Source organism: Populus nigra, chromosome 8, assembly GCF_951802175.1.
Source record: "Populus nigra chromosome 8, ddPopNigr1.1, whole genome shotgun sequence".
Classification (NCBI taxonomy): domain Eukaryota; kingdom Viridiplantae; phylum Streptophyta; class Magnoliopsida; order Malpighiales; family Salicaceae; genus Populus; species Populus nigra.
The window spans coordinates 19,405,848-19,429,935 of NC_084859.1; the positions used below are offsets into that span (position 1 = coordinate 19,405,848).

Below are 24,088 nucleotides of genomic sequence, written 5' to 3' on the forward strand. Positions count from 1 at the left end.
AAATATAAAATATGTCACGACCCGAGTCCCGGATCCATGACCGGCACATAGGCAAGGTTCCCCTCCAAGGTTCCATACCTATGTGAACCCAAACTTACATACAAACTTATCCTAACTCAACCAGAGTTCAACGCAGCATTAATAACAAAATCAATTTCATAATATAATTGAATTGTCTTAATACAAAAGTTTATAAAAGTTCAGAGTTTTGGAGCACTAACTAGACATAAAGAAAAGGTACAAAGTACAACAAAAAAACAGGTTCTGAAGGTCCAACAAAATGACCTGCTATCAAGCTATAAGCCTGAAAAGGATAAATAATGAGAGAGTGAGTTCAACAACTCAGTGAGTAGATAACGTTCAATATACACACACGAGGTAATACAGCAATGAGAAATATATATACAAGTATGGCTTTAGGTTCTTATGGAAGTGTTCTCAAATTGGCCATAACAAGAAGATCATATTGTAAAACTCGTCAGAAAATCAAAATGCAATGAGCATGAGGCTCCGTACTGTGGGATGATCAGTCCACACAGGTTGGTGACTCCCCCGACCAACTAGGGTTCAGATACGATGTGCACAAAGACTAACACTACCCCGTTAGCATAGGTATTCTGACTAACATACCATAGGTTCATAATCATAATCTAACAAACATATTCATATCTCAAAGCTCAACTCATGACATCAATCAAATGATGAGCTATCAATTCAGAAGTCAATTCAAAATATATGCTGGTTCATATCAAGAATTCAGATTCAATAATTGATCATGCTTTATCAAAACAAGGATAATAATCAACATATATATTATCAAGAAGCATGATCCAATTCATATTAACAAATCAAATATTTATAATATTTCTCATGCATATGAAAAATTATCCACTCACCTGACTCGAAAGCAACAAAACTCAAAGCTGATATCGAAGAAAATCCTACTGACGTCCCGCCGGTAGAATATCAGGATTATCTGAATATAAAGGAGACATATTTAAGAATGACTCAAAAGAATATATATATATATATATATATATATATATATATATATATATATATATATAACCTATTTAATACACTTATCTAAGGGTGTATTCCATAACCCTAAATGTTTTTGAACTAACTAGTTATCTTTCCTAAAAACCCAACATTTAACGGTTTTCCCGAAATCTAATCCATAATAAAACAATTAATAAAATTGGTAATAATTCACTAAATAACCCTCAATTATTCATCAAACTAATCTGAAAAAGATAATATTACAGCTAGGGACTAATCTGGAATTTATCATATTTTTAAGGGTCAAATTGCAACTTTTGTCAAATTGGAGGACCAAACTAAAATTTATCATAAATCCATGAATATACTGAAATTATGTCCATAATTCATCCTCATTTCTGTCCAGATCATCTCATTATACTCCAGGGACCATTCTGGAATGTTTTCCAAATTTTTAGGGTCAAATTGTAATTTTTGTCAAATTGGAGGACCAAATTGAAAGTGTTAAATTCTCTTATCTATACAATAATTCTGTCCATAATTCATAAGTTATTCTGTTCAGATTCTCGGAATAGGCTCCAGGGACCAATTTGTATTTTTCCAAAGTTCGGGGACTAAACTGTAATTTTCCAAAATTGAGGGACCAAACCGAAATTTTGTCATCTTCAACCTCCAACCCAGAACTTTTAACAGAAACCTACTGTTCTCTCCAAATTCCTAACATAATTTCACCATTCAAACAAAATCATAACTCAAAATCATCATCTTTCAATTCAATCTCTCAAAATCATCCAAATAATCATATACCCACAACAATTAACCCATAACATTCAACTTAATTCATCAATTAACCCAAAACACAAATTTTCAAAACCCTAACATTTATCAAAACCAAAATTAAAGCTTAATTAACACATATTTATACATTTAACAACCTAAATCTTACCTTTAAACTTATTTCTTCCAATCTCTTCCTTTTCCCTTATTTTCCCCTCTTTTCTCTTCTTCTTCTTCTTTCTCCCTTTCTCTCCTGCCGGTTCTCTCTCAAAATTCAGATCCCTCTTTCCTTTTTTTTTTTTACTTCTATTTATATTTATCAAGTTTTGTTGAATTACCACTATACCCCTTATTCATTTATTCTAACCTTTAAGCCTTCAAGGACTTTATTGTATTTTCCAATCCCTTTAATACAAAACATCACAAAATATAATTAAAAAATTAAAAATAATTGGTGTATGTGAAGCCTCCAATAATTAAAAATATATCATTTCCTCGTATCGGTAGAATATACACTAACATGTTGGGGCGGCACATGTTAGTGGTAGCATTCAAACCACGACATTTGTTTTTTGTTTCTTTTTTTTTCTCTTTTCTTTTTTGAAATTCTCATTGCCCAGTAAAATTTTAAAGTCATCCTTTTATTTATTAAGGTTTCAAATTTTTTTTTAATTTTTAATTTATATTCTTAGTCTTTTGTAAAATTTTAATTTATTTTTAATTTAATCATTGAATTCCAGTTTATAATATTTTATTTTTTGATCTATTAATTTGTTTTCATTATCTTTTTTATATAATCTAATTAAAACTAATCTAACTTGTTTAAATTATTCAGTAGATCTATAATCCGAAATGTCCAAACCCATGGCGTGGCGCAGGAACACGGATCTAGTAATCGCTATATGGAGATAAAAGTACATAGCAATCAGAGAGGGCATCACTTTAGAAGTGACTTCGCTTAGAAGAAGTCTCTTCTCACCGGAAACCAGTAGTTCTTCCTCCTTCCCGGTTGGATATCTAACTTTTTCTGCTTTCTCAAATCCTGCCCTCCACTCTTAATTTTCTTTTTCTTTGATTCCCTTTTATCATGGTTTTTTGTTTTTTTCTCTTTTTCTTTAAAGAAAAATGGGGATTTTTATATTTACACATACTTTGAAAGATCTTATCACACCTAGCTAGATAGGAAACTTTCACGAATGAATTTAATCATGCATTAATCCCACTTCTTAAGAAACTAGTGACATGACTCGAAACAGTTTAAATAAGTTTTCTTTTATACCATTTATTTATGATAATGTATTTTTTATATTAATTCCTCTCAGCAATGATCGTAAATCATACCATTACTTGCATGGAGGACATGTTTTGGCTTGAAAGTTCATCTCCTCGATCGATTATGTACTTTTAATAAGATCATTCCATCAATCATCGTATCTGTTATTAGGGCGCTAGTTGAGGAAACGACGAGATGATTATAGAAATAAGTACTGTTTGGGGATCATATTCGAACAAGAATTATATTAGAAGGACCAAACAAAGACATAATCGCTATATGGGGATAGGTACCATACTATCAACCCAATTCTGTAGAATTTATTCTTATTTAGGCTGGAATTCAATATTCAGTGCTGTTTTGATTAATTGGAATTATCTCGTCCAGTTCTCTTGTATCTAAGGGAAGATTTTTTTTTTTTTCTTATTCTGGAGGATGCATGTTTCATTTTTTTCAAATAGTTTTCTTCAAGTGCAGTTTTAGTCCAAATATAAAGAAGAGTCGATGATGTAGCCGAGTTTGTAAAGATTGGGGTTCTTATTTTGATCATGTGGATTTGTTAGCATATACTTTTATAAATTAGTAGAATATATTTAAGTATAAGAGAAGATTTTGTTGCAATATCATACTGAGAAAATAATTAAAAATGACAATAACAAGAGATATGATTATTGCATCATGCTTAAATCTTTACGATGTTGCTTATTGAACCGTTAAATTTCCCAAAATTAAATCTAGAAGTTGTTGATCGGAAAATTTTACTATTTTTCATAGTTATTTTCTAGTCTATGTCAGTTTTTTCTATTCTATAGAAGGCATTGTAAATATTTTTTTAAGACAAATTCGGGTCATGTCTTTATTTCAAAACAAAAAATGGTTTTGAGATTCTCTGTATTTTAACCCCAATTCAGTTTATTTTGCTTCTTGTTGTATTGTTATGCTTCAATCTATATAATTAGTTTCACTAACCAACCACTTACCTATCTTACCTATCATGGGACTCATTTTTCATATTTTACTAAGATACCGTTTAGCATTGCGTTTGTAACTGAGTTTCATCAAAATTTGAAATTTTTTTTCTAAAATTGAGTGCGGTTTGTACTTTTTGGATCGTTTTGATGTGCTGATGTCAAAAATAATTTTTAAAAAATGAAAAAACATCATTGGCATGCATTTCAGCACAAAAAACTATTTGAAAAACACCCGCAACCACACTGCCAAACACGCTCTAACTAGCTCACCCGAGATGTCCCTCAAATAACTAAAAAATTATTCGTGAATCCTTGGATTTTGGTTTTAGGGCTCCAAATTCATCCCCTTCGTGATAAAAACAAAAAGGATAGATGTTTAAATCTCAGAACTCAACTAATAAATAACATTAATATGAAAAATCAGTCAGTTCTCAATGAAGAAAGAAAAGAAATGATCGGACTACTCCTTTTTTTTTTAGACTGCCACTATTATTCTCTTTCCATTAAATGATAGTAAAAAGCAAGGGGCGAAAAAGAATGCATGACCCTACACACCTCCTTGAATGTAAAGCAAGTCAATCCATGTTCCAAAAGTGGTGAACCCTCGAGGAAGTTGTCCAAGAAACAACATCCGAAGCAAGTTCTTGATAGACATTTATTTAAGTAGAGTTCGAGAGTCAAAAGTACGTACATTTGTGAGACAAGAAGATCAAGGCTGAAGAAAGAGATTTTGTGAAATAACATGGCAAAAAAACAAGCCCTCTTTGATCTTTTAAACGTGAATGATGGTTCCTCTCCATCTTTCTCATACAAATCTGAATCAGAAGATGATATTTTGCAAGAAGCTGAATTTGCTGAAGAGCTCCAGTTACAAGAGCCTCTAAAGGCTTCGTTGGTCAGTTGCCCAATGGCAAGCAATGTGTCATCATCAACTTCGTCCAGGACCAATATGGAAGCAATTTCAGAACAAGAAATTGCTGATGCCAGTTGCAGCAATAATAATCCAACTCTCATGACTGAAACAGAAGCAGTTAGTCGTGGTGCAGCGAAAATTATAAGTCACAATTCAGCACAAGATGAGTGTAGGAAAAGAGCTGAAAGCATTGCTGCAAAACAGGAGGGTACTCCACAGAGTCCCAATACTAAAGCAAAGAAAGATAAAGGTGTGGATCCGAATTCAGACATTCCACTTAATGTTAAATCTGAATCGCTGGTCAGCAGAGGAAACGGAGGTGCATTGGATGATAACAAGAAGAGCAGATTGTCCAAGGAATTGGCACCTAAGATTGTCAATAAACCTATTGAGCAGTTTTACTGTCCTGCATGCGCAGAAGTTCCTGATACCATCAAATGGTACCCAGGCCTGCAGGCCCTGATATCACATGCCAGAAAAACCACTAAAGGAAAAAGGGCTCAACTCCACCAGAACCTAGAAAAGCAGCTGACAAGGAAGTTCGGCAGAAAGGGAACTTCTGATAGTTCTGCTGGTGAAGTGCTAAGTAAATGGAAAGGTCTAAAAGATGAGAATAAAGATCATGAGATCGTTTGGCCTCCTATGGTTGTTGTTAGGAATACAGCAAGCCTTAAAAAAGACGAGAACAATAAGGTACAATCATGTTTTCTCCCTCAGATATGGCACGAAATGATGACGAGTGGTATTTTGTGTTTCTAATTGAAATATTATTGCTAATTATGATCTAATTAGGTGTTTGCTTGTATCGAATTAAATTTCAGCGGATTGGCATAACAGATCAGGAACTCCTTGATTTGTTCAGCTCATATGAAGCTATTGAGAAGGTTCAACATGCATGCAATTCGAATGGACATTGTGGGATGAGTATTTTGATTTTTGAGGGCTCAACAAGAGGCTATTTAGAGGCAGAGCGCCTGGATAGACATTTCGCAGATGAAGGAACTGGTAGAAATCTTTGGAATGAAAGTCCACTCTACCTCCTACGAAGTGGGGAGCTCCAACTTCACGGTTACATGGCAGAGAAAAAGGACGTGGATCTCTTCAACCAGTATTCAACAGGTTTTGTCTGCTTGAAATGATTTTTAATTTTTAATATAATCATTCTGCCAACAGATCATATAATAACATGTTGCGTAAATTGGTCTGTAGGTGAACCCAAGCTGAAATATTTAATTACATCATACCAAGATACGGTTGGGAACCGAATAAGGCAAATGAGTGAGGACGATAACAAGCGTATCTGGCTGAATAACAGGGTAGAACGTCTTGAAGAGTCAAATGGCATAATGAGGGAGATCCTGTTAAAGGTAATGAAAGAAATTGATAATTTGAGAAAGGAAAATAAATTGCAGCACGAACAGAACATAGAAGAGGATGTCTTGGTTAATGTAAGAAATGATAAGAGTTCATGTGAGCATTTTGGCAACCATTTAGAAATCTAAATCTAAACCCGCCAAACCCTGGCCCCTTACTCTCTTTTTCTGATAATTCTGCAGTTAAACAATCACTACTATCCATGAAACTGTTAATTATTCCTGACATGATACCTAGCGGTAGGAAAGTACCTTCTGCATTCCTTTAACCACTTTTAAATGTTTTTACAGTATTTTAATTGCATAATGTCTGCATGTCCTTTCTGCTATTTTGAGTGATCTTAACAATTCTTTTCTTAAGATGGGTTTTCAAGGACAAATTTTCGAAGACAGCCAAATAAAGACTAATGTTGACGAGAGAGGTAAAAAGGGAGGGAATCTTGAGAGCTCAAAGGAGGACGAGGAGCACGGAAATGTCCATGAATCCAATGGTAGTCCTTCAAATACACAGGATGGCAATTCCAGGTACTTAACTGGCATCTTCATTGCAAAATATAAATCTCATATTTTCCCTTCAGTGGGGCTCTCTTCATTCCATAATTTCTTGCTACAGAGTGCCGGAAACTGCCAAGGCCAAAGGGAATGGAGTGAAAGAAAAGGAAGTAGCTGACACGGGTAAAGCTAGTAGAAGAACAAGGAAGAAGACAAAATGAACCCAAGGAAGAGGAAGACTACAGATCTAAAGAGTTCGAATGTGAAAGCCTCGCTATCAATCACAAACTCTCTTTGCATTTTAGGAGATTAAAATGCAGAGAAATGCACTGTGCTTACCGGTATTGCTAAATATCAATTATATTGAGTTGTGAATTCTTGTGTTGCACGATAACTAAGTTTGTGGCTACTAATTTTCCTAGAACTCGTATCAGAGTTCCCTGAGGAACTGTGGCATTTGTATGTGTTGTTCTTGGATGTTTGATTACTACCAACTACTAATTTAGCAGTTAAAGATTATATCTGCCATGCCCATGATGTGGATGAAGGTTTGAAAGGAGTGCTAGACTTTTGAATGAGCAAGTATTAATTTAGTCCACGCGCTTTTATCAATATGATAGCTTAGTCCTTCTAGTTTCAGAAACCATAACTTAGTCCATCATTAATTCCTTAAAATCTCCACTAATTTCTTCGAAATTTACCAGACTTTCCCATGTTTCTTTCAATTAATATATAGTCCAAAGGGTATTTTGGAAGGAAAAATAACTAAATTGATGGCAACTCACATCTTATTAATGAACTCTTAAAGAAAGGACTAACTTGTAAAGGGGAATAAAATACAAGGATACAATGTTGGGTTTATTAAACCAGAAGGAATATCCAGTTATTTTGCTAAGCACGCTGGGATTGAATAATTTACTCTTTTTAATTAGGGGAAACTATTTAGTTTGAGTGGCTCTCTTTGAAAGTTTTTTATTGAATTTTTGTGTCAATGAAAATAAATATTTGAAAGAAATCCAACTATTTAAATTCTAGACAAAAAATAATTTTTTATATTTTATTTTTTGATGATTTTTTTTATCAACGGTATATTGTTATTTCAATAAAAATTTAAGGTAATTAAAATAAATTTTCATAAGAACTCAAATTTAAATCAACATAAAAAAACGAATTCATGTATTATTTTTTGTTCTTACAAAAGCATGTCTTTAATCCAAAAATCTCATTCTTTATTCATGTAAAAACAAGTTTGAGAAAAACAAGGTTTTTTATTAAAAACATGATTTTTTAAATAAAAATTTATCCTAATATGAAAAAAAAAGATTCAATGATATGAAAAAAAAATTAAATCTTGATACACTCAAAAAAGGAAAAATGTTTAAATCTCATAACTCAATCAATTAATCACTATTATTATATTTCCATTAAAAGAAAGAAAAAAGAAACTTGAGAAAAAGAGTGCAAGACCGTACATCTCCTAGAAAAGCAAGTCAATTATTATTAATATTGAATATTAACTATAAAGATTGTTTTTATCATAATAAAATAATAAATTAAAATCTTCACGTAGTATTTTCATTGGTATTAATATCATATAAAAAAACGTTTCCATCAACATTTAATGTTCATTTACTATAATCTCTTACTATAAATTCAATGATTTATTAATTATTGAAGTCTTTTAAAATCAACAAAACATACTGTTTTGCAAGAATTGAGATTTTTACCACTAATTCTTTGTCCCCGACTCCTAAAAATGGAATATTAAGATAAATATGTAATCAACTATTATTCAAACACTCAACAAAAAACTTAATTTCTCGGGCTTATTGGATTCTAGAATATCATTACTATCAAATAGGATATGAGTTCGAACAGCTTTTGCAGAAGCAGTGTTGTAAACATCGTTGGTTGGATATTTCAATTTCTTGATAGATTTAGAAATGTTGAGTTCATGCTGTTTTCTTTGAAGCTTGGAAGTGAAACTCTCCCGTGCCTTTTTGGCTGGTGGAAGCCTCAAATTCAGGCAAGACATGAGCGCAAAAGGAGATCAACAAGAAAGGAGGATAGAAGCGTTTATGTCCTGATCAAGATAGTGTTAAAACTTGTCCTTTATAAAAAGAGCAGATGAGATACGTTCTTTTTCCACTGGATTTTTTTTAAAAAAAGGTGATTTATATTTGATATTAATGTGTTTAGTATTACGATTTAATCATGTTTAATCATGTTTATTAATGTAATATTGATATTGAGGTGTTTAATCATGTAGCTTCCTGGTGATCAATAATCTTCATGGTCTTTGTAGCTGGCGGAAACTTAGCCACCAACTCACTACTACTGACAGGCTCTCGAAAGAGCTTATCAATATATACAGGTGCTGATTCTTTGTGGACATATAGCCAAAGCGGCTGCTACGTTGTTTAAAAAGAAGTGCTCGAGGCAGGTATACAAGCCGCTTTCTGTTTCCATCACGTACGTTTCTGATCAAACAGGATATGAGGCCGAACAGCTTTCGCAGAAGCAGTGCTGTTAATACTGTTGGTTGGATATTACGATTTCTTGATATAGATTTGGACACGTTGAGTTCATGCAGTTTGCTTTGAAACTTGGATGTGAAACTCTTCCATGCCTTCTCGGTGGAAGCCTCAAATTCAGGCAAGACATGAACGCAAAAGGGGATGAACACGGTGGAAGCCTCAAATTCAGGCAAGACATGAACGCAAAAGGGGATGAACACGGTGGAAGCCTCAAATTCAGGCAAGACATGAACGCAAAAGGGGATGAACAAGAAAGGAAGATGTGAGCGTTTATGTCCTGATCAAGACAGTGTTAAAACTTGTGCTTTATAAAAAGAGTAGATAAGATTCGTTCTTTTTGCACTGGATTTGTTTGTAAAGGGTGATTCTTATTCGGTTTGTAACATAATTTTTTTGGATTCTTTATTCGCGTATTGAAATCTAATCGTATTTTTAAAAAAAATTGAATATTTTAAAAAAAATTAAATTAATATTTTTTTATAGATTCAATGTGCCAAAATTAAAAATAAAAAAATTATTATTTTAATATACTTTTAAATAAAAAAATATTTTAAAAATCAATCTCTACGGTACTTCCAACATAATCTTAGTCCTTAAGCTAAATTTTTTACTTGAGAATACAAGTAGATCCTATTGCATATGTTAGCAAGCCTAGTGGGTAACGAGAAACTTTCTTGAGAGACCTATAAATGGGCTCGCTTGGTTCTCACGCTGTTACAAGATGGTAGAAGAGAAAATAACCAGTTTAGCATTGAATTGGCAGTATATTGTTTTTTGAATAAAAAATTAAGGTAGTTAAAATGAATATTTATAAGAATTCAAATAATTAAAATTAAGGAGGAAAAAAAATGTATTCACGTATCATTGTTAATATTCAATGATATGAAAAATGTTTAAATCTCAGAACTCAACCAATCAATCACAAGAACATGAAATTCGATAAAGCCTCAATGAAGAAAGATGAGAAAGATCGGAATTATTTTTTTTCGGATTGCCACTATTATTCTGCTTCCATTAAAATAGTTGCGAAAACGACAGCATGACCCTACACCTCCTTGACTAGAGAAGGCCGTGGAAAGCAAGTCAATCCGTGTTCCAAAAGTGTTAAACTCTCGAGGAAAGTTGCCCGAGAGAAAACTTCAGAAGTAAGTGTTTGATAGACATTTAATTAAGTAAAGGTTGAGAGGCACCAGTACGTCCATTTGTGAGAGAAGAAGATCAAAGGGTAAAGACAGAGATTTTGTAGTGATAAGTTAACAACATGGCAACAAAAGTAGCCTTCTCTGGTCTTCTTAAGGGGATTTATGATCACTTTCCATCTTTCTCACGCAAAACTGAATCAGGAGATGAGATTTTGCTAGATCCGGTGGATGCTGAATTTGATGAAAAGTTACTGTTGCAAGAGGGTCTAAAGGCTTCTTCGATCGGATTTCAAATACCAAGCAACGTGTCACCATCAACTCCGTCCAGGACCAATATGGAAGCAATTTCTGAACATGAGGTTGAACCATCATCCTTAAGTTCCTGTGACGTTTGCCTGAAAAGGAAAGAAACTGATCAGGGCATAAAAACTGAGAGCTCTGGTCAGATATTTTGCTTAGGCTGCAGGTCAGTATGTTCTAAATATGAGGATATCCTACAGTTTGCTATATGATCTTGTTGATGATGTTGCTAAATAAAGCTTTTTGCATATATAGCCTTTTAGTCCAGTAGAACTTCACTGTGTAAAGTAGTGAGGAAACCTGACTACTCTACTGATAAACTGACAAGGAATTAGAATTTTCCATTAAATGCCAAGGTAAAACATGATCATATCTTGAATATAAACAAACAATATCCTCTCAAATGGTTTAACTCATCCAAATTGAACTATTATAACCTCTCCTAATATTGCTACAGAGTTTCCTCTTTCCGATCATACTTTACGAATGAATTCCGGGAGTGATGCTTCTCCACATTTAGCCATCAACAATTTACATAAAGGGAAAGAGATATATGAATTTTTTTTCTGTTATTAAAAAGAATGATTTACTGCAGTTCAGGTTGGATGTTCAGTTAGGCAGAATTTTCTTTTAATTTTTGTTTTCCGAAACAGAAAAGTTTGTCATTACTTAGTTTTTTTTTTTTTCATCAACTGCTGTGTTTTAAAATCTGACTAATTTTTTGCTTACAACAACTGTGCAGCAAAACTATCAAATTGTCAGAAAATCAATGGCCATGCAACAAAAAGTTGAGTTTCGACATGAGTTCTAGAAATGACACTGGCAAGTCTCTCACTGCTGATGACAGTGGCAGCAATAATAATCCAACTCCCAAGACTGAAACTGAACCAGCTAGTCGTGGTAAAGCGAAGATTATTAGTCTCAATTCAGCACAAGATGAGTATAGGAAAAGAGATGAAAGCATTGCTGGAAAACAGGAGGTTACTCCACAGAGTCCCAATACTAAAGCACAGGAAGATATAGGTGCGGATCAGAATTCAGACATTACACTTAATCTTAATTCTGAATTGCTGGTCAGCAATGGAAACGGAGGGGCTTTGGATGATAGCAAGAAGAGCAGATTGTCCAAGGGATTGGCAATTCCACTTAATCTTAATTCTGAATTGATGGTCAGCAATGGAAACGGAGGAGCTTTGGATGATAGCAAGAAGAGCAGATTGTCCAAGGGATTGGTACCTGTGAATGTCAATAAACCTATTGAGCAGTTTTACTGTCCTGCATGCAAAGAAGTTTCTGGTGACATCAAATGGTACCAAGGCCTGCCGGCCCTGATATCACATGCCAAAGACACTGAAGATGGGGGTAAACTCCACTGGAAACTCGCACATCTGTTGACAACGAACTTCAGCAAAAAGGGAGCTTCTGAAAGTTCTGCTGGTGAAGTGTTGAGCAAATGGAAAGGTCTAAACGATGAGAAGAAAGATCATGAGATCGTTTGGCCTCCTATGGTTGTTGTTAGGAATACAGCAAGCCTTAAAAAAGACGAGAACAATAAGGTACAATCATGTTTTCTCCCTCGGATATGGCATGAAACGATGACAAGAGTGGTAGTTTGTGTTTGTAACTGAAACATCATTTCTGATTATGATCTAATCAAGTGTTTGCTTGTATCAAATTAAATTTCAGCGGAGTGGCATAGCAGATCAGGAACTCCTTGACTTGTTCAGCTCATATGATGCTATCGAGAAGGTTCAACAAGCATACAATTCGGACGGACATTGTGGTATGAGTATGTTGATTTTTGAGGGATCAGCTAGAGGCTATTTAGAGGCAGAGCGCTTGGATAGACATTTTTCTGATCAAGGTACAGGTAGAAATGTTTGGAATCGAAGTCCACTCTACCTTCTATCTAGTTGGGAGCTCCAACTTCACGGTTACATGGCAGATAAACAAGACGTGGATCTCTTCAACGAGTATTCAACAGGTTCTGTTGGCTTGAAATGTATTTTTTGAACATAATCATTCTGCCAACAGATCATGTTATAACATGTTGTGTAAATTGGTCTGTAGGTGAACCCAAGCTGAAATGTGAAATCAGATCATACCAAGAGATGATTGTGAACCGGATCAGGCAAATGAGTGAGGACAATCACCAGATTATCTGGCTGAACAACAGGGTAGCTGAAGAACGAAGGCATGGAGAACTTCTTGAAAAATCAAATGGCATAATGAGGGAGAGCCTGAAAAAGGCAAGGAAGGAGATTGATATTTTGAGGAAGAAAATTAAATTGCAGCATAAACAGAACATGGAAGAGGTGATAGTTGCCAAATGCTTCTGAACTTTATGTCTTGGTTAATGTAAATCAGAACCTTGACCTTTTACTTTCTTTTACTGATAGTTCTGCGGTTAAACAATCACCGCTATCCATGAAACTACGTTAATTATTCATGATGAGTTACTTTCATATTCCTGACCTGATACTTGGCGGTAGGGTAGTACCTTTTAATCCTTTATCTGCATGCCCCTTCAGCTATTTTGACTGATCTTAACAATTCTTTTCTTAAGATGGATTTTCAAGAACAAATTTTCAAGGACAGCCAAATAAAGATTATTCTTGAAGAAAGAGGTAAGAAGGGAGGGGATCTTAAGAGCTCCAAGAAAGACAAGGAGCATGAAAATGTCCGTGAATCGAATGGAAGTCCTTCAAATACTCAGGATGAAAAATACAGGTACATAACTGGCATCTTGATTGCAAAATATAAATCTCATATTTTCCTTTCAGTAAGGTTATCTTCATTCCATCATTTCTTGCTACAGAGTGCAAGAAACTGCCAAGTTCGAAGAGAATGAAGTGAAAGAAAAGGAAGCATCTGACACAGGTCAGCTACTAGAAGAACATGGAGGACAAGATGCACTCAAGGAAGAAAAGTGTGAATCATCTACAAGTACCTGTGAGATTTGCCTGGAAAGGAAACAAACTGATCAGATCATAAGAAATGAGACCTCTGGTCAGATATTTTGCTTAGGCTGCAGGTCAGTATGTTTTAGATATGAGAATATCCTACATTAAATACTTTGTCAAGATTTTATTACTGCCAGTATGTCTTTATTATATGAGCTTGTTGATGATGTAACTAAATTAAGCTTTTTACATACCAACAGGTCTTTGTCAAGTAGAACTTTACTGTGTAAAGTAGTGAGGAGACCTAACTATTTTACTGATAAACTGATAAGGAATTAGAATTTACCATTGAATGCTAAGGTCTAAACATCATTATAGCTTGAATATAGACAAACAATATCCTCACAAAGGATTTCTGACAATTTTCCACTTTCCAGTCAGACTTTACGAATGAATTCCAGGAGTGATGCTTCTTAAAATCTCCACATTTAGTCAGCAATAATTCACATAAAGGGAAAGAGATATATGAACTTCTTTTTCTATTATTAAAAAGGAGTTACTGAGATTCAGGGTCATTACTTTATTACTTAGTTTTTTTTTCATTAACTGCTGTGTTCTAAGTTTTGACTAATTTTTTGCTTACAACAACTGGACAGCAAAACTGTCAATTTGTCCGAAAATCAATGGTCATGCAGCAAAGAGTTGAGTATAGACAAGGGTTCTAGAAATGACGCTGGCAAGCCTCTTACTGCTGATGCCAGTGGCAGCAATAATAACCCAAGTCCCAATACTGAAACAGAACCAGTTAGTCGTGGTAAAGCGAAAATTATGGGTCTCAATTCAACACAATATGAGTATATGAAAAGAGCTGAAAGCATTGCTGCAAAACGGGTGGGTACTCTACAGAGTCCCAATACTAAAGCACAGGAAGATAAAGGTGTGGATCAGATTTCAGACGTTCCACTTAATCTTAATTCTGAATTGATGGTCAGCAATGGAAACGGAGGAGCTTTGGATGATAGCAAGAAGAGCAGATTGTTCAAGGGAGTGGCACCTGTGAATGTCAATAAACCTATTGAGCAGTTTTACTGTCCTGCATGCAAAGAAGTTTCTGGTGCCATCCATTGGTACCAAGGCCTGCCGGCCCTGATATCACATGCCAAAGACACTGAAGAAGGAGGTAAACTCCACCGGAAACTCGCACATCTGTTGACAACGAACTTCAGCAAAAAGGGAGCTTCTGAAAGTTCTGCTGGTGAAGTGTTGAGCAAATGGAAAGGTCTAAACGATGAGAAGAAAGATCATGAGATCGTTTGGCCTCCTATGGTTGTTGTTAGGAATACAGCAAGCCTTAAAAAAGACGAGAACAATAAGGTACAATCATGTTTTCTCCCTCGGATATGGCATGAAACGATGACAAGAGTGGTAGTTTGTGTTTGTAACTGAAACATCATTTCTGATTATGATCTAATCAAGTGTTTGCTTGTATCAAATTAAATTTCAGCGGAGTGGCATAGCAGATCAGGAACTCCTTGACTTGTTCAGCTCATATGATGCTATCGAGAAGGTTCAACAAGCATACAATTCGGACGGACATTGTGGTATGAGTATGTTGATTTTTGAGGGATCAGCTAGAGGCTATTTAGAGGCAGAGCGCTTGGATAGACATTTTTCTGATCAAGGTACAGGTAGAAATGTTTGGAATCGAAGTCCACTCTACCTTCTATCTAGTTGGGAGCTCCAACTTCACGGTTACATGGCAGATAAACAAGACGTGGATCTCTTCAACGAGTATTCAACAGGTTCTGTCGGCTTGAAATGTATTTTTTGAACATAATCATTCTGCCAACAGATCATGTTATAACATGTTGTGTAAATTGGTCTGTAGGTGAACCCAAGCTGAAGTATGAAATCAGATCATACCAAGATATGGTTGTGAGCCGAATCAAGCAAATGAAGGAGGACAATAACAAGCTTATCTGGCTGAACAACAGGGTAGCTGAAGAACAAAGGCGTGCAGAACGTCTTGAAGAATCAAATGGCATAATGAGGGTGAGCCTGGAAAAGGCAGCGAAGGAGATTGATGTTTTGAGAAAAAAATTAAATTGCAGCAAGAACAGAACATAGAAGGGGTAATGGTTTTAAATTAAAGTGGCCACAGTGTGTGTTGTTCTTATATATATATATATATATATATATATATATATATATATATATATATATATATATATATATATATCTGCCATACCCATGATGTGGATGAAGGTTCGCAAGGTGTGTTAGATTTTAGAATGAGTAAATATTAATTTAGTCCAAGCTTTTTTATCAATATAATAGCTTAGTCCCTCTAGTTTCAGAAACCATAACTTAGCCCGTCATTAGTTCCTTAAGAGCTCCATTAATTTTTTAGAAATTTACCAGACTTTCCCATGTTTCTTTCAATTAATATATAGTCAAAAGAGTATTTTTTGAAGGAAAAATAACGAAATTGATGGCAACTCACATCTTATCAATGAACACTTAAAGAAAGGACTAACTTGTAAAGGGGAATAAAATACAAGGATACAATATTGGGAACTATCCCTTTCTTTTCTGGGAAATGAAGATGGTGGTTGGTGTTTCTGAATCCATTATTTTTTAGAATTTGACTATACATGAAATTTCTCCAATTTCTACGATAAAATCATTATATATATATTGAGAGAAGTATATATGCCATTGTCCCATTTGGCGACCAAATTTTTTTTCTTTGGGGGAAGAAATTAGAAATGAACTAGATGGGTGATACTCAATATTTCATTGCCGACCTAAATTTTTTTTCAATGTAAAACAAGGATGCTAAGGTGATGTGATTATTTTTAAAAAATAAAATAAAAATCAAGATTTTGATCATGATCTTAACTAGATGTAATAAACTTAGTTAATTTAAATAACAAAAATAAAAAATACGATAGCAAAAAATAAACAGAAAATAATTGATAAAAATAATATTCATGTGACGCCAATGTTTTTTTTTAAAAAAAAATATGAGACTTGAATCACTGATTTGACTTAATTTAATAAACTTGGTTAATTTAGTAATATGATTAAAAAATATCAACAGAAAATAATTGATAAAAAAAAATATTCATGTGACGCCAATGTTTTTTTAAAAAAAGAAAAATATGAGACATGAATCACTGATTTGACTTAATTCAAAAAACTCGGTTAATTTAGTAATATGATTTAAAAATATCAACAATAAATAAAGTAAAAATAATGGCAATAATTAACTACAAAAAAATAAGCTATCGATAAAATATCCAGGAGAAGAACAAAGAAAAGTATATTGAAGACTAATTGTCGCTCTGCTATGAATATCGTTTTACCATTAGATAGAGCTCACCAAGATAATTATACATCTTCGTAAAAGGTTGCACGATGACACGAAAAAAGGTCGCATGCATTATAAGAGCAACAACCGGAAAGCAAACCCAACAAAATATCATGAAATGAGCATTTCATGTTTATATTTGATAAATTAATTTAAATTAATAATGAACAGATTTTCTCTAGAAAAAAGCAAAATTTAATAAAGGATAACAAATAAAAAGACTCAGATAACACATGTCATTTTCAAAACTAGTGAAAATTCTTATAAAAAGAAAATAAAGAAATAACGGAGTGCAATCCCTATTGAAATAAATATCGAAGGATGAAACTGAGAAAACATGAGTTTTAAGAAAAAAAAACATCAAACATAGACAAACCTTCTAAACCTGGGTTAATCCTCCAAACTCACAATCCATGAAAGTTTAGATCCGAACTCAATCAAAAAACTCAATTTCAAATCAATTTAATGTTGAAGAATGGAATCATAAAGATAATTATCAATTTTAAAAAAATTAAAATAAAAAAAAATAACAATAAAAAATAAAAACTAATCTAACAGATAAAAAATCGGAGGATGCAATTGAAAAAAAAATTATAATTTTATAAATTATTTTCAATAAAATAAATAATAATAAAAAACAGGGATGAAATTTAAAAAAAAAAAAGAATGATTGTTTTTAATTTTGCATATCTAGATTAAATCTACATTTCCCATCTGTTACAAAACTATACGTTATAGATTAAAAAAAAAAATTCAGTATACAAATTGTTCTATGCATATCATTTTTGTCTAGAAAATTTGCTTGATGAATATATACTTTTTTACTTTTTCTTGAATTAATTTTTATTTTACATACTTTTTCATATAATTCCATAAAAATTATTGAGATATTTTTTTTATTTCTTGGTTTAATATTGTTTTATAGATCATGATAATGTCTTATAGTAAAAGGCATGCTTGTGATAAAGACAAAATAATATTTTTTTTCAAATTAAATAAGAAACAAATGATAAAAAACAATTTTGGAAAAGAAAATAAATTTTTTCTCCTACATATTTATTTTAATTAGTTTAATCCCCCCTTAAAAAAAAAAAAAAGAGTCTTGAAAGTAAACGCTGTTGCATCACGGCCGTACGAATTATTTTATCCTAACAAGATTAGGTGGCGTGGATTATATAACACTTTGCATGACAATCACATCATTTAACAAGTGCACATAACTTTGCCAACTATTATTTTATTTCTTCATTGGAAAGTGCTTAGTGGTTGCTTAAATTATATTTTTAAATTATAAGATTAATCATAATTTTATTGATTATATTGCTTAAATTGCAAGACATCTTACCGCTGGAAATTCAACTTGCACATAAAATAACATGTACCGGTGAGAGGAAGAAAAGCCACCTCACTCCATAGGCATTTTTTTTCTAAATACATCCAAACGGGCCCCACCCTCTCAACCACGTTTTAAAAACCCGACCCAACATTATAGGGGCGGGTAACATGAAGTCTAGACCGGTCAAGTTTCAATAAAAAAATAAAAGATTAATCTTGGTATAAATTTTTTGAATTTTTTTTAATTTCTTTTACAAAAAAGAATCATTTTTATTTTTAATAAAATATTAAAAAATTAAATTAACTCAAATTAACAACAATAAACTCACCTAACTCGGAACCCGACCCAGAATTGCAGCGTCATTAACCCCGGTCTCACCAACCCAGGCGCACAGATTCTTCGGTGTTCACCAAACACAACCCCTTTTCAATTATTTTCTCCCTATTTTGCCCTTCAACAAATTCAACAGTACCCACTTTATCCTTTCACCAACCCCGTCCTCTAACTATTTCTATATCACCACCAATGCTTTCCATTTTGCTTTCTCAGGGCTCCATTCATAAAAAAACACAGAGCACCTAAAATCCACCCTCTCCCTCTGCAACTTTAGCCCACAATGGATACAATAACAAAGCAAAAAGAAGAATTCATCTTTCGCTCAAAATTGCCAGATATTGACATCCCGAAAGGCCTTCCCCTGCATTCATACGTTTTTGAAAACTTCTCTAAATATCCATCGAAACCTTGTCTGATAAATGGCGCAAATGGGGATGTCTACACCTATGCCGATGTTGAGCTCACGGCAAGAAGAGCTGCTTCTGGTCTTAACAAGCTTGGAATTCAACAAGGTGATGTGATCATGCTCATCCTGCCAAGTTCACCTGAATTTGTGCTTGCTTTCTTAGGTGCTTCACACAGAGGTGCCATTACTACTGCTGCCAATCCTTTCTCCACTCCTGCAGAGCTAGCAAAACAAGCCAAAGCCTCAAAAGCAAAGCTTTTGATAACACAGGCTTGTTACTATGACAAGGTCAAAGATTATGCACAAGAAAACGATGTCAAGGTCATGTGTGTAGACTCTGCCCCAGATGTGTGCTTGCACTTTTCAGAGCTAACACAGGCTGATGATAATGATATGCCCCAAGTTGACATCAGTCCTGACGATGTTGTGGCATTGCCTTATTCTTCAGGGACTACAGGATTACCAAAAGGGGTCATGTTAACACACAAAGGGCTAATAACCAGCGTGGCTCAACAAGTAGATGGCGACAATCCTAACCTATATTTTCACAGTGAAGATGTGATTCTGTGCGTGCTGCCTATGTTCCATATTTATGCTCTGAATTCAATAATGCTTTGTGGGTTGAGAGTTGGTGCTGCAATTTTGATAATGCCAAAGTTTGAGATCGGTTCTTTGCTGGGATTGATTGAGAAGTATAAGGTATCTATAGCACCAGTTGTACCACCAGTGATGGTGGCAATTGCCAAGTCACCTGATCTTGATAAACATGACTTGTCTTCGTTGAGGATGTTGAAGTCTGGAGGGTCGCCATTGGGAAAGGAGCTTGAAGATACCGTCAGAGCCAAGTTTCCTCAGGCTAGACTTGGTCAGGTATGCCCCCCTCATCTTCCTTTCATTATCAGCCTTAACCCTTCTGTCGAAATTTATTTTGACTTTTGGATCGAAGATTATGTCTATCGTTTTCTTCCACTTGAATGAAAACTGCAATTGCTTTGATTTTTTATATATATTTAGATCATATTGGGATCACTTTCAATTAGGTCCATTTGGTGGGGAGTGCCTAATTTAGACCAAGGAATTAACTAATCATGTTTGACTAAAATCACCGGCTTAAGGACTCTACTAATTAGCAAGTAGTTATGTCTTCGACAATCATCAAAAAAAAAAAAAAAAAGCAAGTAGTTATGCTCCTCGTTTTGTTTCAATTTTAAAACCATGTCATTAGAATATTTCTTGTAAATTTTTTAATTCAATTAAATTTTACAAACTAACCTGAAAAATGATTCTAAATTAGTGATTAACTACGTCAACTTAAGAGTTATAGATATCAAGTTTGGATGTATTCAATTATTTTAATATAAAAAAAAGATTTCTTTTTTATTTTGTTAAAACAAATTACTTGGAGTAGTATTTTATCATTAGTTATAAAACTAACACTCGTTTCTATTAGACTAAAGAAAAAATAAAAAAAATAATTGATTTAGAATAATTCGATAAAAAATATAGATAAACCCAGTTAATTCATGTGAAAATCCAATTAAAATTTAATTATTAAGCTATTAATTTTAAAAAATAATAATAATTAAAATGATTTTTTTTCAGTCCTATCTCAAATATGGACTCCACGTCTCCAGCCCGTGTCTGAAGTCTGAACTGCACAAAGCTGAATAGTCGGCTCTTTTATAGCATACAGGAACAGAAAATTAATAATTTTGAGTCGGACATTAATTAGCATTTCTTTCTTCAATAAACTTCAAATAATTAAGTTGAGATCTAGTCTTTTTTATTATTATTTTCTTTTTAAAAGAACTATAGGAGGGCCCTAGTGGTCCCTTTCAGTGTTTACTAGTAGCAAAACCTGAAAAATATGACATGTTTTAAGCATAGTTATATATTGAACTTTAAGGATAAGTTATTTGGAAAAATCAACTTGAGTTCGAGTTTTAAATTTGAAAATAAAATTTATTTGATTGGATTGTTAAAGTTTTGATTAATTCGGTCCAACCTATTCTAGATTCGTTTCAGTCAATCTAAGGAACCTCTTAATAAAAAATAATATTATTTTAATAATTAAAATATCAGTTTAATATAGAACTATTTGATATTTTTATAATACTAAATTACAAAAACTAAACGAATATCCTCTGAAATTTATATGGTTACTCCACACATAAAAAAAATTGGAGTAAAAATCATAATCTGATACCATATTAATTAACAATTCAAAAAAATAAAAAGAAATGTATGTATAAAATAATAAAAAAAAAACCTAGCTTTTTATTAATTCTTCATAATGCAATCAAATAATAAAAAAGAATAATTTTAACCTAAATATAAAGAAAAGACTATATGTAGATTTAAAAAAACCAAAAAAGTAATTTACTTAGATTGACTCAAAGATCGTCGTATTAATGGTTAATTATAAGAAGAGGTCACTCATTCAACTATTTAAAAACATAGATAAAAGAAGAGAAGTTTGTTTAACATTTAGGGGGGGTTGAAGGGTCATTGTCGTCATCAACTTTTAAATGTTGCCCACAGAACATGGAAATATCTCTAATTTCTTACATATCACCCACTTCCTAGAAGCAACCCTAATTTCATCTGGGTATGGACCAGAGCATGCAAGTGTTTCACCTTGAATAATAATTAAAAGCTTTTAAATGAAGGGAGCTCCTAAGTTCTGCCGTTCTTGTCTTTTAGACCATTCCCCTTTTCTTGCATGCATAATACAGTGCTTTAAATCCAAAATTCAACTGCAGATAATAATCACCACTTCAGTTGCTTCTTTTCTTCTTTTTTTTGAGAGAGAGAGAGAGATAGTACTTGAGAGGTGTTAAGTTGAAACCGAGAGGCTAATAATCATGACTTGATTTGATTTAATATATAGGGATATGGAATGACCGAGGCAGGACCTGTTCTAGCAATGTGTTTGGCATTTGCCAAGGAACCTTTTGACATAAAGCCAGGTGCATGCGGGACTGTGGTTAGGAATGCAGAGATGAAGATTGTTGATCCTGAAACACGTGCCTCTCTACCAAGGAACGTGCCTGGTGAGATTTGCATCCGAGGTGATCAGATCATGAAAGGTAATAAGAAAAACTAAAAAAACAAAAACTCGAATGATTAAGTCTTAATTTTACATTAAGTGCTAGTAACTAGTCAAAAAAATCATCTTTAAAAAGAAACTGATGTGTCGACTCTTGCAACTATTCAGGATATCTTAATGACCCTGAGGCAACCTCAAGAACGATAGACAACGATGGATGGTTACACACAGGCGATATCGGCTTTATTGACGATGATGATGAGCTTTTCATTGTTGACAGATTGAAGGAATTGATCAAATATAAAGGGTTTCAGGTTGCTCCTGCAGAACTCGAAGCTTTGTTGCAAGCTCATACAGGGATATCTGATGCTGCTGTGGTAGGGTAAGTGCAAAAATTAACACCCTACACTGATGTAGTGTTCGGTTTCTATCTCGAGATATAAGAAACGGGATATCATCATGGATAGAAATGTCATGTCTCCAAGAATAGAAACTGTCCAGAGTTAACCAAACCAAACATATATTTATCTCTTCTTATTCGGAAACACTAATGAAATGCGGTAGTTTTTTTTTTCTTATAAGCCTCGAATATGAATCTTATACGGTAAATAATGTCAAATTTCAGGATGAAAGACGAGAATTCAGGAGAAATTCCGGTTGCATTTGTAATAAAATCAGAAAACTCTCAAGCCACCGAAGAAGAAATTATGCAGTATATTTCAAAACAGGTAAACCTTAATTACTCTCCAGTTTCTTTCTTATTAGTTAATGCAAAAGGAAACAAAAAAGAAATTGACAAACTGTACTTTCACTGGTTGCTGACAAAGTACTCACAACATGATGACGATGCAGGTGATATATTACAAGAAAATAAAACGAGTGTTCTTCGTAGAAGCCATTCCCAAGGCACCATCAGGCAAAATCTTGAGGAAAAACTTGAGAGAGAGGTTGGCAGGTGGTTTGCAAAAGTAAATGAAGATTGTAAAGGGCGCACATATATATATATTTTACACTTCTTTCTTGTTTGTTTTATGCTTGAGAAAACCTTACATTGAGTCCTTGGAAAAAGCAAAAGTACCATACATATATAAGAACACTACGGCTTTCGTATATATACAAACTCTTTTATGTTGCTTTGTACTTGGGAAAAACATACGTTCTGATGTCGCCATGGGGAGTAGTTCAATTCAATATCTTGTTTTCGTTTTTTAATGATAAAAGAATCTATGAAAAATCATTTTTTTTTTAAGAAAGAAACTTGTATGTTGGATGGAAATGAATGGAGTTGTTGTATGCATAACTTGCATGAATAAGGATTACTTTAAGCTTTTATATTTGAGTTTTGTGGCTATTAATGTGATTGGTTGTTGAAAACTTAGATGATTATTAATTTTAAAATTTATTGGATTAATTAAAATGCGTAAAAGTTTATCCGGATACTTATTAATTTAAACTGGATTAATTAATATAGTTATTTAAATCCAAAATTCAATGGCAATCATGGAGTTGTCGGTCTTTTCCACTTAGCAATAATTAATGAAAATAATTGCTTTGACGTAATTGCTTGTTACTATCAATTGGATAAACGTTGTTGAAAGAAAGGAAGAGGGGACAAGTTGATTTAACCATTTTAAAATTGGATAAATTGATTGATTTATTGTATTATAAATAAAAACAGCTAATGACCACTTCAATGTCCAATCCAACAAATTAAAGCAATCCTTAACTCTTACACGGCAATAGGGGCTAAGTTGATTTCACCACCTAAAACCCACATTGAAACAAATAAATAAGAACACACTTTGCTGCCATAATTCCTTGCATTGTTTCATCAAATCCAATACATATTTCCACAAATAAGTTTTGGAGCTGACTTGGTAAGATCTCACTCGAGATTTTGGCTAA

General features: G+C 33.4%; 3 protein-coding genes and 1 long non-coding RNA gene across 4 annotated transcripts; 3 read left to right on the forward strand and 1 right to left on the reverse strand.

Moving 5' to 3' along the window:
- Positions 1-111: 111 nt before the first annotated feature.
- On the reverse strand, positions 112-2,051 carry LOC133700516 (uncharacterized). Its single transcript, XR_009843424.1, has 3 exons — positions 1,949-2,051; positions 897-976; positions 112-304 (listed from the first exon to the last, which is right to left on the reverse strand). It is a non-coding gene; the product is annotated as an uncharacterized LOC133700516 (long non-coding RNA).
- A 2,595-nt stretch (positions 2,052-4,646) lies between these two features.
- LOC133701451 (protein SUPPRESSOR OF GENE SILENCING 3-like) lies at positions 4,647-7,320 on the forward strand. Its single transcript, XM_062125371.1, has 5 exons — positions 4,647-5,629; positions 5,758-6,055; positions 6,146-6,303; positions 6,671-6,834; positions 6,923-7,320. Exons 1-5 carry the CDS (start codon positions 4,766-4,768, stop codon positions 7,020-7,022), a joined length of 1,584 nt encoding a protein of 527 aa, XP_061981355.1. The 5' UTR covers positions 4,647-4,765; the 3' UTR covers positions 7,023-7,320.
- A 3,110-nt stretch (positions 7,321-10,430) lies between these two features.
- LOC133700620 (uncharacterized) lies at positions 10,431-15,859 on the forward strand. Its single transcript, XM_062124198.1, has 9 exons — positions 10,431-10,946; positions 11,523-12,336; positions 12,467-12,764; positions 12,851-13,095; positions 13,347-13,510; positions 13,599-13,814; positions 14,340-15,057; positions 15,188-15,485; positions 15,572-15,859. Exons 1-9 carry the CDS (start codon positions 10,600-10,602, stop codon positions 15,808-15,810), a joined length of 3,339 nt encoding a protein of 1,112 aa, XP_061980182.1. The 5' UTR covers positions 10,431-10,599; the 3' UTR covers positions 15,811-15,859.
- A 3,065-nt stretch (positions 15,860-18,924) lies between these two features.
- LOC133700527 (4-coumarate--CoA ligase 1-like) lies at positions 18,925-23,426 on the forward strand. The gene is made up of 5 exons (XM_062124090.1): positions 18,925-20,004; positions 22,025-22,223; positions 22,352-22,565; positions 22,809-22,911; positions 23,036-23,426. The coding sequence occupies exons 1-5, from the start codon at positions 19,009-19,011 to the stop codon at positions 23,153-23,155; spliced, it is 1,632 nt and encodes a 543-aa protein (XP_061980074.1). The 5' UTR covers positions 18,925-19,008; the 3' UTR covers positions 23,156-23,426.
- The last annotated feature ends 662 nt before the right edge of the window (positions 23,427-24,088 follow it).